Here is a 15,409-nt window from a genome sequence, read left to right as displayed (position 1 = left end):
ATTGAAGACAGATAGTTATGGTTATAGTTTTCTTTGGTTATTGTGAAAGATAAGCAGCATGTAGGACTTTGGACTTACAAGCATAGGATGGATAATAGAATGTTTTCTTTAAATCTTGCTAAATGTTTTTTTCTTCTTTAATTTTTTAAATTTTAATTAGAAAGAAGATTATTTTACATGTCAATCCCAGGTTCCTCTCCCTCCCCTGCCCCCCCAATAACACCCTACCTATCCCATACTCTTTCTGTTCCCCAGTGAGGGTGAGGCCTTCCATAGGGGTCTTCAGAGTCAGTCAAATCCTTTGGGATAGGGCCTAGGCCAACCCCCTTGTGTCTAGGCTCAGTGAGTATCCCTCTATGTGGGATGGGCTCCCAAAGTCCATTCCTATGCAAGGGATAAGTACTAATCCACTACAAGGGGCCCCATAGATTTTCAAGGTCTCCTCACCGACACCCACAGTGGGTCTAGATCAGTCCCATGCTGGTTTCCCAGATATCTGTCTGGGGACCAAGAGCTCTCTCTTTTTCAGGTTAGCTGTTTCTGTGGGTTTCACCAGCCTGGTCTGGACCCCTTAGCTCATCAGTCCTCCTTCTCTGCAACTGGATTCCAGTTCATTTCAAGGTTGTGTCTGCTTCTACTTCCACCAGCTGCTGGATGAAGGCTATAGGATGGCATATAAATTAGTCATTAATCTCATTATCAGGAGAGGGCATTTAAGGTAGCCTCTCCTCTGTTGCTTAGATTGTTAGTTGGTGTCATCTTTGTAGCTCTCCAGACATTTCTCTAGTGCCTGTAAATCTTGCTAAATGTTAATGGACTAAATATTCTAACTATAGTTCTTACTTGATAACTGTCTTGTTATATATTTTTCTATGTTAATGTTAAAACCCTTCTTTTTATTTAGGCAGAAAAGAGGAGATGATGGGGGAAGTCCTTCGGTGTAAATGTTTGTCTTATTGGTTGATAAATAAAGCACTGTTGGCCAATAAATAGAGAAGTAATATAGGCAGGACTAGGAGAGAAGGAGGATTCTGGGAAATGTAGTAAAGACGGAGTTGCCATGTGATCACCAGCAAGAGAGGGCACATATGGCCAGTGTCCTAGATAAGATAAATCTTTATAAAATATATAGACTAATAGTTATGGCTGATAATTAAGACTGAGCTAGCAGATAAGAAATCCTAGTCATTGGCCAGCATCATTGTACCGAATATTAATCTCTGTGTGTTATTTTGGGCGCCCACGTGGTGGCGGGGCTGGCGGAAATATTTATTATTATACCAGTCCCCCTCCTTCCATCTCTTGCTGAGATGATAAGACTTCTTTGACTCCTCACAGCTTGGCATGATTCTGTTTCCATCTAACCAGAGCTGGGCCTCAGCTCTATAGCCACAGACGTCACACAGCCCTAAGACTGTACTGTCTCATTTCATTTAAATACAATCTGAATCTTGACTTACACTACCAACTGAGATTCCATAGCAACTGGACTCAAAACAAGTCTAAGTCTATGGTATTTCAACCTATTGGTTACAACCTCCCATAGATAGGGAGGTCACATGCCACATATTTACATTATGATTCATACATAACAGTAACAAAATTAGTTATAAAGTAGCAACAAAATAATTTTGTGGTTGGGAGGGTCACCACAGCATAAGGAACTGTATTAAAGGGTCACAGCATTAGAAAGGTTGAGAACAATTGGTGTAAATGTTAAGTAAAAATTAGTGAATGATCAGCTTATATGTTTGGGATGTAGGTTCTGTGCCCCATCTCTGGTCCTTATCCAAAGGACCCAGGTTCAATTTCTAGCACACATATGGCAACTCACAACTGTCTATAACTTTAGCCCCAGGCATGGGATCTGTTGCCCTCTTCTAGACTTCATGGGCACTGCACACACATGGTGTGCAGACATACATGCAGACAAAACACCCATCCCATAAAAAATAAAATAAAAGTCTTACAACAGAGCCAATTCATATAAAAAGTATTTAATATAAAGAGCATCAAGACACAGAAAATCTGATGACATACAACATATGATACGACTCAAATTTCCCTTTACCTGTCAAGAATTATATGAACAAAGAATGCTAAGCCTCATTGTAGTCACCTTTCTCAAACAAACCTTCCAGATCAGCCAACATGGAGGTTACAAGGAACTGAGTGAAACTAAACAAATAAACAACCATATTCTTAAAAATAAATAGCCAATACAAAGTTTTTTTTTTAATTTAAAAATAGCACCATTGGAAAAGAAGAACCTGTTTTTTTCAATTTAAAGTACCTGAGCAGGTAATATACCAAAATTCATGCACCATAAACTTTGGTTTATTTTTATTGTTGTTGGCATGGTTTTCTGAAACAGGGTTCTACATATACTAGGCTAGCTTCAAATTCACTATGTACCAAGACTGGCCCTGAACCCTTCCTTATTCCTCCTGCCTCTACCTCCCACATGCTGGGATTTTAGGTGTTTGCCAGGACATCTGGCTGTGTGGTTGATTCTTAAATCTTTGATGCAATCTGGACTGGGATATTAAAAGAGAATATTTGTTTTGAAAGTACAACTTTAAGTAACTAAAAAGTCAAAAGACAGCTAGTGGGTAGTGATGAACACACGGACCAGCCAGAGTGTTCCTGTTTTCCAACATTTCTGTCACCAGTCAGGGACCTCAACTACAAAGGGTGTTTTCACATCTATCTTGCCACTGTTGACGATGGTGCAGTCAGTAAATGGGCGGTCATGATCATCCGTTGCTTGAAGTTCTATGGAGTGTACCACAGTCTGGCAAGAGAAAAGACAGATCTGATGACTGATGTGGGAGGGCTCAGCCCGCTATGTATGGGTAGGGCCATCCTTGGGGTGGTGGTCCTGGATGACATAAGAAAGCAGGCTGAGCAAGCCATGGGGAGCAAGCCAGTCAGCAGAAAGTCCTCCATGGTTTCTGTATCAGTTCCTGCCTCCAGGTTCCTTCTCTGCTTGAGTTCCTGCCCTGACTTCCTCAAGTGATGAACAGTGATGTGCAACCATAGGCCAAATACACCCTTTCCTCCCCAGTTTACTTTTGGTCATGGTGTTTCAGCAATACAAACTCCAGCTAAGACAAATCCCTTCCTCTCCAAGTCTCTTTGGTCAGTGTTTTGTCACAGAAACAGGGAAGCTAACCAGGATACTTGGACATTTGGCAGAGGCTGAGAAAGCTGTTCTGGGAAAGCTCTAGAAGAAATCCCAAGAGAGGTATGAATTAGATCTCTTGGCTATTTTTCCAGTGAATAACTAGCAATGTAGATTTGGGTCCTCTTAATAATTTCTGGTTATTATAACCTGTGTCTTTATATGTGACTTAATATGTGGACCGAATAACATAAGTTCAGGATTTTTTTTTCAGGACAGGGTTTCTCTAGAGACTTGGCTATCCTGGAACTCACTCAGACCAGGCTGGCCAGAGGCAGAGATTCTCTGCCTCTGGAGTGCTGGAATTAAAGGCATGTGCCACCATTGCATAGCTGAAGATTTTTTTTAAGTATTTGTTTGTTTACTTATTATTGAGAGAAGTCTTGCTTTTAGTCCAGGCTGGCTTAGGACTTTCTTTATACCACAGATAGTCTTGAAGTCATAATCCTCCTGCCTCTCCTCTTTAGTATTGGAACTACAGTCATGCACCATCACACTTGGCTATAATATTTTAATTTAATTTCTGAGATAGGCTCTCACTTTGTATCTCTGTCTGTCCTCAGGACTCACTATGTAGACTGGGATGGTCTCAAATTCAGAAGTCTGCTTGGCTCTACCTCTTGAGTGCTGGGATTAAAGATGTACACCACCTGCAGGCTAATATTTTATTTTAATTGTAGTAAGAAAATATATCACAGTTTGCCAGTCAATCCATTTTTAAGTAGTATTGTACAGCAATATACTCTATATTTAAAAATTTCCATTCTAGAGATAGGCTTCTTAAGATTCAGGAGCAAACAATTCACAAATCTCAGAAAGTCCCTAAAATTTACAAGATTCACAAGGTACCTCCCTCAAGTTATATAAGGAATAAAGATTGATGTAGGCAAAGAGGACTCTTAAGACAGTTGAATTGCTGGGAAGCATGCATAGAGCTCCAAGGTTGTAGCTTTTTTGAGTAGCCATCCATGATGGGATGGGCTTTTCAGTGATATAGCTGCCTTTGAGTCATGTGCTCCTGTAAGTAATCAGTCATCTAGACTCCTATAGGAAACCCCAATTAAACTCATTGGTTCACCAAGTTTAACTTTGGTAGAATCACTCCATTGGTTTGTCATCAGTGTTCTATCTACGGTAAATAGATATTTGTCCATATCTTCCCAAGAAAAGTCACAAAATGAATACAGAGCTCAGTAGTGGTTACATGCATGCAACCAGAAGTTTGGTCAATTTGCAAAAGTAAGCTCTGTATTCATTAAATACTTCTGTTTCCTCACCCCTGACAACTGTCAATTTTTTTCTAGTCCTATGAACTTTACTATTCTAAATACTTCATATAATTAAACTCATATACTATTTGTCTTTTTGTAACTGGATAAGGTTTCAAATGTGTGTGAATAGATAGGCAGACACATAGACTCATGGATAGATAGATGATAGATCGTGTGTGTGTGTGTGTGTGTGTGTGTGTGTGTGTGTGTGTGTGTTTGTATGTGTGTGTGTGTTATCGCATGTATTTAAATGTTCTTTAGATTACCAAATAATATTTTATTTAATGCATATCCAGTCCCTGGTTTATTTGATTACATTTCTCAAATTAACTGAAGTACCTAACTTCTTCAGTGTCTGCTTTAACGCCTCTCTAGCAATTAAAATCCATATGCAATTTGTTCACCTTCAAAATCTCTAGTCATAGCCAGGCAGTGGCGGCACATGCCCTTAATCCAAGCACTCAGGAGGCTAGTGGCAGGTGGATCTCTCTGAGTTCAAAGTTATCCTGGTCTACAAAGTGAGTTCTGTAGACAAAGACTATACAGAGAAACCCTGTCCTAAAAAACAGCAAAACAAAACAAAAACCACCAACAATAAAAAACTCTAGTCACCATATGAAAGCTATCTAATAACACATTTGAAGATTCAATGAATTACTGAAGTTCTCCTCGTAAATATAAAGTTTTATAAGAGGGAAGAAAAGACAAATCAAATTACCATCCCATCCAGGACTTTTCCAAATACAACATGTTTGCCATCCAACCATGAGGGCTTGGTCAAGGTGATGAAGAACTGGGAGCCATTGGTGTCGGGGCCAGCATTGGCCATGCTGACCCACCCAATGCCATAGTGCTTCAGTTTGAAGTTCTCATCAGGAAATGTCTCACCATAAATGCTCATTCCTGGGTGAGGCAAGACAAGGAGGGACAAAAGCAAACGTTAAAAGCAAACTCTTCAGAGAAACTGAAGTCTTTCACGCCATCAGTTAGTAGAATCTCACAGGTGACAGGGATGAGGATAGGCAAACATATGAAGTGAGTGGGTAGGATAAAACTGACTGTTTAAGGAAATAGGCATCAGGGTCTGAACCAAACCAAAGAAGGCCCTTTAATATGGCACAAGATTAAAGTACCCATGGCTCCAACCCAAAATTTGACAAAATACGTCAGTGATTTCATTTTGAAGGGAAGATGGCATCTGAAAGCAGGCTATAAAGGTGCCTGAGCCATCCTGGTGGCTTTGCCTCTGCTGTATGCTCAAACGAATTGTTCCATCTCCTCACCGACCAGGTAACCAAGCATCGAGTGCATACATTGGTTTAACTCCACAACAGCCCCACAGGACAGGCCTTCTTAGTCCTGGTTTTTGCTGGGAAAGAGTTACAAAACCACAAATAGCAGAGCAGAATTGCAACATCTGGCTCTCAGACTCTAAGCCTACTGCTTTTTCTTGTCTCAGCACCAAGAGCAGCAGTAGCTAGTCTGTAAGTAATAGGTGTGACTTCAGTGCCTATCGGACACAGAAGATGATCAAACTAAGGAATACTCATGTCCTGGAGCTCTAGCAAAGCAGCAACCACAACAAGAACCCTTTCCCCACAGCAGCAGTGTGGACTGTGCAAGCCACCCTCCCTATCTTTGAGCCCCTCAAGGGCCTGTCCTGTCTGCCTTTCCTTCTGACAGTCTGTTTGCCAGTAATTGCCAACCTCAAAATCCTGCTAGAAGTACCAGAGGTGGAATCAAAACGAAGAATTTTAAAGCTGATTGACTAGGGCATCGGGGATGGCCTGGAGGATAGCTCTGCTCATAGAGGTCTAGGCTAAATGGTCCAAAATTTCCTCTCTTCCAAACTCAAATAGATTTAACCCAAGACCCACTCCCCACCCCCACCTCCACCCCCAGCATACACACACTGAGCAGGGAAGGCAAACGAAAGAATAAAAACAGAAAAGAGGGCAAAGTAAAATTGTCACTGTCCCTGCTGGACTCACTCTGGTAAGAAAGCAGGTGCAGAGTGAGGGCACAGGTGCTAGAGCCTGCTGCACAGTTGCCTGGGGTCAGGTGTTGCGGGATTGCTTCTCTGCATGGGTCTCAGCAACTCTTATCCCAGAGGAACCTACATGCATCTCTCTTCTCTACCCTGCACTTCTCACCCTGGGCCACTTTGATAAGACTGATTGCTTCTTTTGTGGTGCTGGAGGTTGACTGAACCCCAGGCCTCGTGCATGACAGGCAAGGGCTCTACCACTGAGCTGCATTTCCCCACCTTTTGTATTTTTGCAAGAACTAAAACTCAATCTTCAAAACGTGAATGGTTAACTGAAGAGCTAAATGGCAATGCCTAAATAAATAAGCCATTTGTTAATATAAAGTCAAAATAAAATCTGAAAACAGCCTAAGAGCTTCTTCGAAAAGTTAGCCACTAATATCTACTAAAACCAGCATTTAGTTCCAAAGCAGATTTAAGTTCTGTCTAGATGCTTGGATAGAAGTGTTCTGAAGAACTGTCCTCACTCTCTGGAATTGGGCAATCATGACCCTCGGAGACATAACAAAGTATAGTTTGAAACTAGAAATCAAAGTATTTGTCTTTTAATGAACTTTGTTTATAAAACTTAGCTTGTATTATATTGTTGATGGCTCAGCTACGACTTAAACATTTTTGTATTCTTAAAAGGGCCAGCCACTAAAGAAAGCAATTTTGATAGAAGAGGCAAAAGTTCACCATGATCTGCCACCAACATTCCAGTGGTGTCCTTTGACTCCTCCTCCACACCCAGTGCAGGTACATCTTTAGTTTTCACTTTCTGGGGCAAACGTTTTTCTGTCCTCTACATACTGAAATGCCTGAAATGCCTGCAAAATACCCTGCGAAATGGCTGTCTCTATACTGTGTAAGCCCATGAGCAATCAAGTAACCCTGCTTAACCTCAGGAACACCTCTCTTGTTCATATTTGCTAGGATTCAGGGACTAGGGCTCTACAACTCCATCCTTCTTAAAGACTGGAGTGGGAGCTGGGCATGGTGGTGCATGACTTTAATCTCAGCACTCAGGAGGCAGAAGCAGGCAGATTTCTGAGCTCGAGGCCAGCCTGGTCTACATAGTGAGTTCCAGGACATCCAGGGCTACACAGAGAAACCCTATCCCCAGATAGGAAAGGAGAAACACAAAAGACAGTGTCACCTCCGGTGCCGTCTCTAGCAGTGAAGTCCCCTCCTTGGATCATGAAGTCCTTGATGACTCGATGGAAGATACTTCCTTTATACCCGTAGCCTTTCTAAAGAAATGATTTCAATTAAATACACAAGTAGAAACAACCCTTATTGAAGATGAACAGTGTTTACCTGAAAATGAGAAAATTTGAAAATCTATAGAGCTTGACTATGTTCTAGTAATTATGTACGAGGGAATGTTTACCATTAGCTGTCCAAAATAATAGACGTATAGGAATCAAGTATTAATAGAAATAATAAAAAGAGCAGTCTGTATTTTCATTTGATGGTTTTCCTCTCAATTTCTAGAAACCTAAGGACACTGAGTGACCGAATAATTATAAGAAAACAAAAGTATAAGGTGTCACACACTCATCTGATATATTAATTCCAATTTTTCCAGAAGATATCTTTGTATTTTTTTCTTAAGGAAGATCCACACTTGTGCTCAGCTAAAGTCAATAAGGCTGGGACAGACCTCCCCTGTTGCCAGAGCCACAAAGTTTTCCACCGTCTTGGGTACCACTTTTCCAAAGAGGCCAATGACAATTCTACCCACATCTTTGTCTCCAATCTTCACATCAAAGAAGACCTGTGGATAATTGAAATGCAGAATGGAAGGTCACCACGTGAAAAAAGAAAATTCAGCTAAGTCCAAATTAAATCTGAAAATTGGTCCCCATAGGAAAGCCTGTCCATGAGTGCTTTCTGAGAGTCAGGAAGCATAAGGCCAGTTACAAGTGTTGGCACAACACTGTGTGGGAGCAGTTCATCCCCAAATAGACATTCAACAAACATTTATCAGGCACCACAGGGTCAAGCATGAAAGCTTGATTCAGTATGGCCAGAGGCAGCTTGTAAAGTCGTCAATATGTTACTCCCCTACAGTCTTAGAAAACCACAACTCGGCTTCTTCCCTTTCCCTGCTTTGTGCGTGGAGATTAGAACAGAAGACTATTGCTTTTCTCTTTATTCTTGGTAGGAAAAAACAAACAAACAAACAAAAAACAGTGAGAGGAGCCAAAGTCTACCTATCCAAATTTGTTTTTTTTGTCATTTCAAACATTGCCAAACTCAAGATGAGTTCTTAGTAGACATCTACTGTCAAGGGAACAGCTAAGGACAATGGAACTCAACGCAGTCCTTCAGCAGGTTTGCCAATCGAGTCCAAGAGCAATAAGACACCAGGTCCCTAGCAGGACTGCTAGCCTGTGCTTGGTTACCCACAAAGCTATTGTCCTGTAAACTTTAACACTGGATTCAGATGTCTGATTCCCATGGTCACCCAAGTAGAATTTGTTATTCCTCTGTCATCTTAGAACAAAAGAAAGGTAACACAGCTAGAAGTACACGTTGCATTTTTTTTTTTCAGATTAAATCTAAAAAGTTCTCTTGGAGTTTCTCTTTAAAAACTGTTTCACTTGGAATGAAATTATACACATTTCACTTCACAAATCACTATGTTCGGATGATGATTTGGAGACAGACGGCTTGAAAAGGCCACAGAGTCAGAGGGCATTCCATTAGCAAGTTTAGATTATACAAACCAATTTACTGTTTGATTGGGTAAGAAAAAAAAAAAGACATTCAAGGAATAGCTTTAAAAAGTATAAGAAGGGTTGTCAAAGGAAAAAGATGCCTTGCAAATCTAGAAAAATCACTAGGTAAAGACTGTCAAACTCAGCTCCAGGCAAGGGCTCCTGCCAATACATCAGAACGCCTGTCACAGGCTGATGTGATATTTAGGGTTTTGTGTGGCATTTACATTTTCACGTGACCAAAACAGCCACCGTTTTATTATCATTTATATACAAGAGCTTTAACAAAGGCATTGCAGACTTGACTCCGTGTGAGGTATGAGGGAAGACAACTGCGAACCACCAGTGTGGTGTGGGGAACAAAAGGCTGCCTCAGCGCATGTGAGTCTGGCAGTGAGAAGTGGCTTCTCTTCCATGCCCTGGCGAGAAAGGAAATGTGGGTAGTAAAAGAACGGCTCTGCCAGAGAGCCAGGGGTGTAATTTTAAAGAGACAACCAGAAAGATACTTGCAAAACCTTCCTGACTTTTAAATTCTTAGAAAGTAACAAAGAAGTCAGCTGCGGGGATTGAAGGAAAAGAACTTGCTGCCCAATATCATCGGCAAGTAAAATTCCTTTCTCACATATAGCCCAGTTCGCATATCTCTCAATTTTTTTTCTCCCAATTGTCATGCCTTTCAACCCCATGAGGACAATATAAGGAATCAGAATGTTCCCAACCCTAATGAAAATGACAAAGTCCAATCTTGCTTAGCCAAAAAATGGTTATTAATACCTACATGTAAGGCGATGTCTTGAACACACTGCCCTAAAGGCAGCATGTGAGAAATAGGATAAATGCCACAGTGGGTGGCAGAGACAGAGATCCCTGTGAGACTGAGGCCAGCAAGTTCCAGTCCTCAAAATAAAAATCAAAAACAGAAAAGTAAAAACTAACCACAATTGGCACAAGCATGGATGTGAGACATGCCCAAGAACACTATATATGAAGTCCTGGAGGGTGGAAGGGTTGGGAGAGGTCACTACAGAGGAGTCAGAGGCAGGTCTGGAAGGAGGGCACCAGGCTCAGGGACAAGAATGGCCATATACTTCACCTGACATGCCTTCCTGGAGCCAAGGCAGCCAGGCAGAACCCATGTTCGGGGAATGGAGTATCAGGGCAGCCTTTTCCATGGCTAGGACAGGAAACTGCTACTATTTCCGTGGGGCCAAGGACAAATGCTACACTCGGAGGTTTCTGCTTTGCCAGAGTGAAGGAAAGCAAATAAGGTTTTGGGACAGGGCCTCACACAGAGCCCAGACAGAAGCCGGACACGTCACAGCAGCTCAAGAATGAGGTTCTCTGGAACTGGAAAGCTGAGATAGTGTCTCCATGTGCTTCACCACCATATGTAATTAATCCCCAGCCCACCTGGAGAGAAGCAGGAACTGTTATCACTAATTCTCAGATGAGGAAAGTGGGGATGGGGGAGGCTAAGTGATTGGCCTCAGTTTCCCAGCTAGGAGTATGAGCACTAGGATTTCAATCCAAGGTCCCCTTTTATTAATCTGTGACTTCTCATTAGCAGGGAGCATCTAGAGAATGGAAACAATCAGCCCTTTCGGATTCCCAGCTGTCAGCACAATGGCAATAGAAAGCAAGCAGAGAGCGCTGGTGGTTCAGTGTCACCCCACAGGAGGGAGGCAGGTGCCAGGCAAACCCCTCCTTCCAAGGCTCCTCTCTGACTCCTCTCTCTGATTTTGCATAAGCCTCCTTGGGGACACAATCCAAACTGGACAAGGAAGTACTAAAAAGCTCCTATCCCCATGGAAATACACATAGAAATGATAAACCAAAAAAAAAAGTAAGAAATGATATTTTTTTAAAATAAGAAACTGGGCTTTATAAGGCGAAATCAGATAAAGTGTCTAGTTAAAGTAGAGGATGGAGGTTGGTGGTGGGGTGGGGACTGGAGTGGGCTCCTTGAAAAAGACAGTATTTGGTTTCCACACCATGTTTAGTGGGTGGGCATCTCAGACACTCTTTTTCCCAGAGGCTGGCCCTGAAAGTCATTTGAAAATGATGGGACCCTGAAGGTTTGAGGAGGTAGAGAAGGGGTAGGGTGCTCATAAAGCCCGAGCAAGGCCCTGTAGGATCAATCCTGCCAAGAAGACACTATGTTCAAAATGCTCGAAACGCTTAAACACAATCCCATTACTAAATGATCATGGGACCTTCTGTAAGTTAAAACTGAACCATATACCTCATCTATTAGATGGGTGACAATTGCTTTCAAGCTTAGGTCATCACCCTAGGATTCATGGATGAACAAAACTAAAGAGTCACCTCACAAATGAGGGACCACAGACTAAACACCTGCTTTATCACACTGAATTCTCAAAAATCCATATTATGTGCAGAGAGATGTGTACCCTCCAAACATACACATAATAATGGATATTTATCCTTTCTATATGCTTTCCACAGAAGAAATGAAGTTTCAGACAATAGATAACTTGCCCAAAGTCCCCTGGCCACCACCCCAGGGCCACTACTTCCTGACATGATTAAAAGTGGGAAAGAAGACAGTGTGCATGAAATCCAAGGCGTTCGCTGGAAAATGGCTTCTGTGTCTGCAATCCAGGGCTCACATGGACGCACCAGCACGGCGGTAGGCTGCAAGGCTGAAATGGAGGCATGACTCCTACTATGTGTGTTGGGGGGGAGCACCTCATGCCTCTTACTTACAGATTCCTAGCTTTAGAGAAAGTCATAATGAAAACAAGAACAGTGGGTGAAACAACATAGGATAGTCACAGCCGGTTAGCCTACAGCTCTTTTTTAATGTCTGCATTTTCCGTTATACTGAATTGTTGTAAGGCATTCATTAAAAAAAGAGTCCCAAACCAATGTAGAGCTGTGTGAGGTTCACCTACATATTCCCATCTGTCAGAAATCAGTAAGCTCAGTGAAAAAGAATAGGCTGACAGTCCTGAGTGTAGAGCCTAAGTCTCAGTGACAGTGTGGTGGATACAGTCAGGATGTCCCACCCCTTGCCTGCAGCCATGGCTTTTTCTTTTGCAGGCTTTCTTCTGGTCCCAGGCTGCATCATAGGCTGGCCAGGAGGTGTGAAATTTAAGTGTTGGGCACTGCTGCAAAGACTGCCACTGACTTGCTCTGAGTGGATCTCTATCAATAAATACATTTTAAAAACTCTCTGGCTGAAATGATTCCAGTATCACAAGGGACATACACTGAAGAATCACCCATTGTTAATCTGAAATTCACATCTACTTAGATAGATAGATGATAGATAGATAGATAGATAGATAGATAGATAGATAGATATAGATAGATAGTAGATCGATAGATAATCATGCTCTTTATCTCACTACCATACACCCCTTTCACCTAAGCTTTGAGTAACTCCTGTTAATTATGCCTCCAATATCTACTTCAAGTTCCTTGTCCCTCATTCCCAAGATTAACACCCTGATCCAAGCCACCATCTAGAGTCTAGCACAGAGCCCCAAATGGCCTCTCGGTTCACCCTCTGAAGTGACCACAGAAATTTAAGAGCATATATGAAATTATGTTATTTCCATGTGCAAACAAACCACTCCAGTCACTTTACCTTAGAACAGTGATTCACAACCTGTGGGTGGCATCCCCTTTGGCGGGTGGGGGAGTGGCGGTGGTAAAGGGTAACGAAGGACCCTTTCAGGGGGGTTGCATATCAGGTTTTCTGCATATCAGATATTTACATTACAGTTTATTTACATTACAGTTCAGAAAAGTGGCAACGTTATAGTTACGAAGTAGCAATGAAAGTACTATGGCTGAGGGTCACCCCAGCATAAGGAACTGTATTAAAGAGTCCCATTATTAAGAAGGTTGAGAACCACTGCCTTTGAGTAAGACCTGAGTCCTAAGAATGATGTCCTCAATGGCCACATTCCTAGTCATTCCTTTTAAGCCTGTTTAGAGTCTTTCTGTTACTCACTCATCCATTCTGCCCTCAGTCCCTCCCCCAAAGACAAGCTGTCCTTTAGGTACCTCTGAGCCAAGAATGGCTTTCCCACCGGAGACCTTTGCACAAGTAATTCCCCTTGGCACCCCAGCCTTTGCCAGGTTGGTTTTGCCTCACCAGTTAGGTGTTTTTAAATAGCACCCAACCTATGTTAGGTTTACTTCCTTAAACAACAACTTCATAGTTGTATGAATTTTATGTTTATGGTTTTATCTAAAATAGTATCTGCAGACCAAATCTGTGTTAGCTGTGTGGCTTGCACAAATCAGTTTTCCAGTTTAGATACCTATGGATCAAGGGGCTGCCTGAGGATGGATGTTAATCTAATCATGATGGCTTTCGTGTCTCAGGAGAGTGACGCTGGATGCTGGGCTCACTACTCTCTCTCCTTGCTAACTCTTTGGTTGAGTCTGCTGAGAAAGATTTAAATATTTTTGCTAGTCCCGAGGTATCGTTTCCAGTGGCAAACCGGACCCGTCATTAAGACCACTTTCTGCTGGCCCCGCCCCATTCCAAGACTGCTAGGGTTTTTTCCTGGACGTGGTCATTACCCCACCGCAACAGTCCCTCCCTCCCTTTCTCCCAGCACCCTTTCTTTATCTTCTGTCCTAGGGTAAAACAGAATGAAATAGAACTTTAGCAGTGGACACTATATGGACTAAATTTCTCTCGATTCCCCACTTGCCTTCCTTAAGATTCCAAGTGTCGCTTTGTCATGCTTGCCCAGGGCTCAACCCAGGCCCGCCACAAAGTTTAAAACTGCACCCTTTCGTCTTGGAGGCTGACAATTCGTAAATAGAGGAGGAGGACAGGTCTCACTTGAGCGCTGAGCTTTTGGAGCCGGGACCCAGGCTCTTCCCAGCGGGTGACGTCCTAATCCCGCCGCCAGGCCTCCCCTCCTCAGCCTGCCCCCTCCCCTCACATTCTTCCAGCTTTGTTCCCCACCCAGGCCATTCCAAGGAAGTACTCCAGCAGCTTCCTTTCTAGAAGAAAGGGCCTGTGGCTTTAGGGAGCTTGTCCCGGCTCCCAAGCTGCTCAGGTACGACCCGCCCGGATGACAAGTTCAGACAACCGGCGGCGGGACGGCGGGAGTTGGCCCGGTAGCCCGAGTGGCGGGGATGCACCTTTAGACGTCCCCTCTCGCTTGCCGCGTGGCCACCTCCATCCTCCTCCATTCCCAGCCAGTCTCAAATCCCAGTTAGTCCCTCCTCTAGCCCGGCGTCCCCCAGTTTCCTCCCGTCCCAGACAGTATCCCCCAAATCCCCGCCAGTTCCCCCTGCCAGGAGCCCCTCCTCTCCAGCCCTGCCACAGCGCCTCGGTCGCCTAAGCACCCCGGTGCCTGGCCCGCAGGAGGGGAAGTTGCGGTATCCGCAGGATCACCTTGGCGGTCACCGAGGGACCTCGCTTTCGGACGCCCGAGGACCCCGAAGAAGACACGAGCGTGCCGAGCCCCAGGCAGAGCACGGCGGGCAGCAGCAGACGGGGACCCGGGATCATAGTGAGCGGTAGAAGTGGCTGCGATGGCACGGGCGCAACCCTGGTCTCCCGGACTGTGACCGGACTCTTGGGCGCCTGCGCCTGCGCGATCCCGGTAGGGAGGGTGGTGGATCCGGGCAGGGCGGGAACCCGGGGCGCGCTCCTCCCAAGTTCAAACCCGTGGCCGGAATTGGGGTCTCGGAAAGCGAGGCTTGGTGGAGGACGCCCGGGACACAGTGAGTCGGGCGGGGCTGCAGCGCGCCCCGGACACTGACGCGGCTTCTTTGGAACCTGGAAGTGCTGAACACCTCTCCGACCTTCGGGGATTTCTGGGAGGGCTTCATCTTGTTTCTCGAGACGACTTTTCGCAAAGTCATTGGCTTTGAAGATCTTTGGGAATCGTAGAATTCAATCCTCCGGAGAAACTTAACCAGATCGAGGCATTAATGACATCGAAGTATTTTGGGCGGGTGCTGACTCCGTGGCTTTATCCACAGTTTTCTGGGCAAATCCTTACACAGGCCCAGAACCAGGCCCAGATAAAGTTCTTCCTTGCGAAAACAAAGTACTCAAACTGGGCTTTGAAGTGTAGCTGTAGGATAATTTTTATTTTATTTTATTTTATTTTACAAACCCACGAATTACATTTAGGAAAATTAATAACCTGGAGAAAGTCTCAGTGCATTTTTTTAATTAAAAAAAAAACACAGGTTGCAA

The 15,409-nt window shown here is 43.6% G+C and overlaps 1 protein-coding gene across 2 annotated transcripts; it reads right to left on the bottom strand.

The window, feature by feature from the left end:
• Positions 1-1,978: 1,978 nt before the first annotated feature.
• Ppic (peptidylprolyl isomerase C) lies at positions 1,979-14,799 on the bottom strand. Of its 2 annotated transcripts, XM_027400902.2 has the most exons (5): positions 14,597-14,798; positions 8,148-8,261; positions 7,641-7,734; positions 5,174-5,358; positions 1,982-2,794 (listed from the first exon to the last, which is right to left on the bottom strand). In XM_027400902.2, the coding sequence occupies exons 1-5, from the start codon at positions 14,711-14,713 to the stop codon at positions 2,666-2,668; spliced, it is 639 nt and encodes a 212-aa protein (XP_027256703.1). In that variant the 5' UTR covers positions 14,714-14,798; the 3' UTR covers positions 1,982-2,665. The 2 variants fall into 2 exon arrangements, with proteins under 2 accessions (XP_035296038.1, XP_027256703.1); XM_035440147.1 differs by lacking the exon at positions 8,148-8,261 and having other exon boundaries at positions 1,979-2,794; positions 14,597-14,799.
• Between the last annotated feature and the right edge of the window lie 610 nt (positions 14,800-15,409).

The sequence above is a fragment of the Cricetulus griseus genome, chromosome 2 (assembly GCF_003668045.3).
Source record: "Cricetulus griseus strain 17A/GY chromosome 2, alternate assembly CriGri-PICRH-1.0, whole genome shotgun sequence".
Classification (NCBI taxonomy): Eukaryota; Metazoa; Chordata; class Mammalia; order Rodentia; family Cricetidae; genus Cricetulus; species Cricetulus griseus.
Note: the sequence above shows the minus strand (reverse complement) of the source record. Positions and strands in the feature narration are given on the sequence as shown.

What these genes read in the sequence shown, in the direction of transcription:
- Ppic (XM_027400902.2), bottom strand. Translation starts at nt 14,713, where the DNA reads ATGATCCCGGGTCCCCGTCTGCTGCTGCCCGCCGTGCTCTGCCTGGGG. An exon ending in TGCTAGAGACGGCACCGGAG is followed by an intron (nt 5,359 to 7,640) that starts GTGACACTGTCT and finishes TGCCTCACCCAG; the next exon opens with GAATGAGCATTTATGGTGAG. An exon ending in GAAAAGTCCTGGATGGGATG is followed by an intron (nt 2,795 to 5,173) that starts GTAATTTGATTT and finishes TTCTCTTGCCAG; the next exon opens with ACTGTGGTACACTCCATAGA.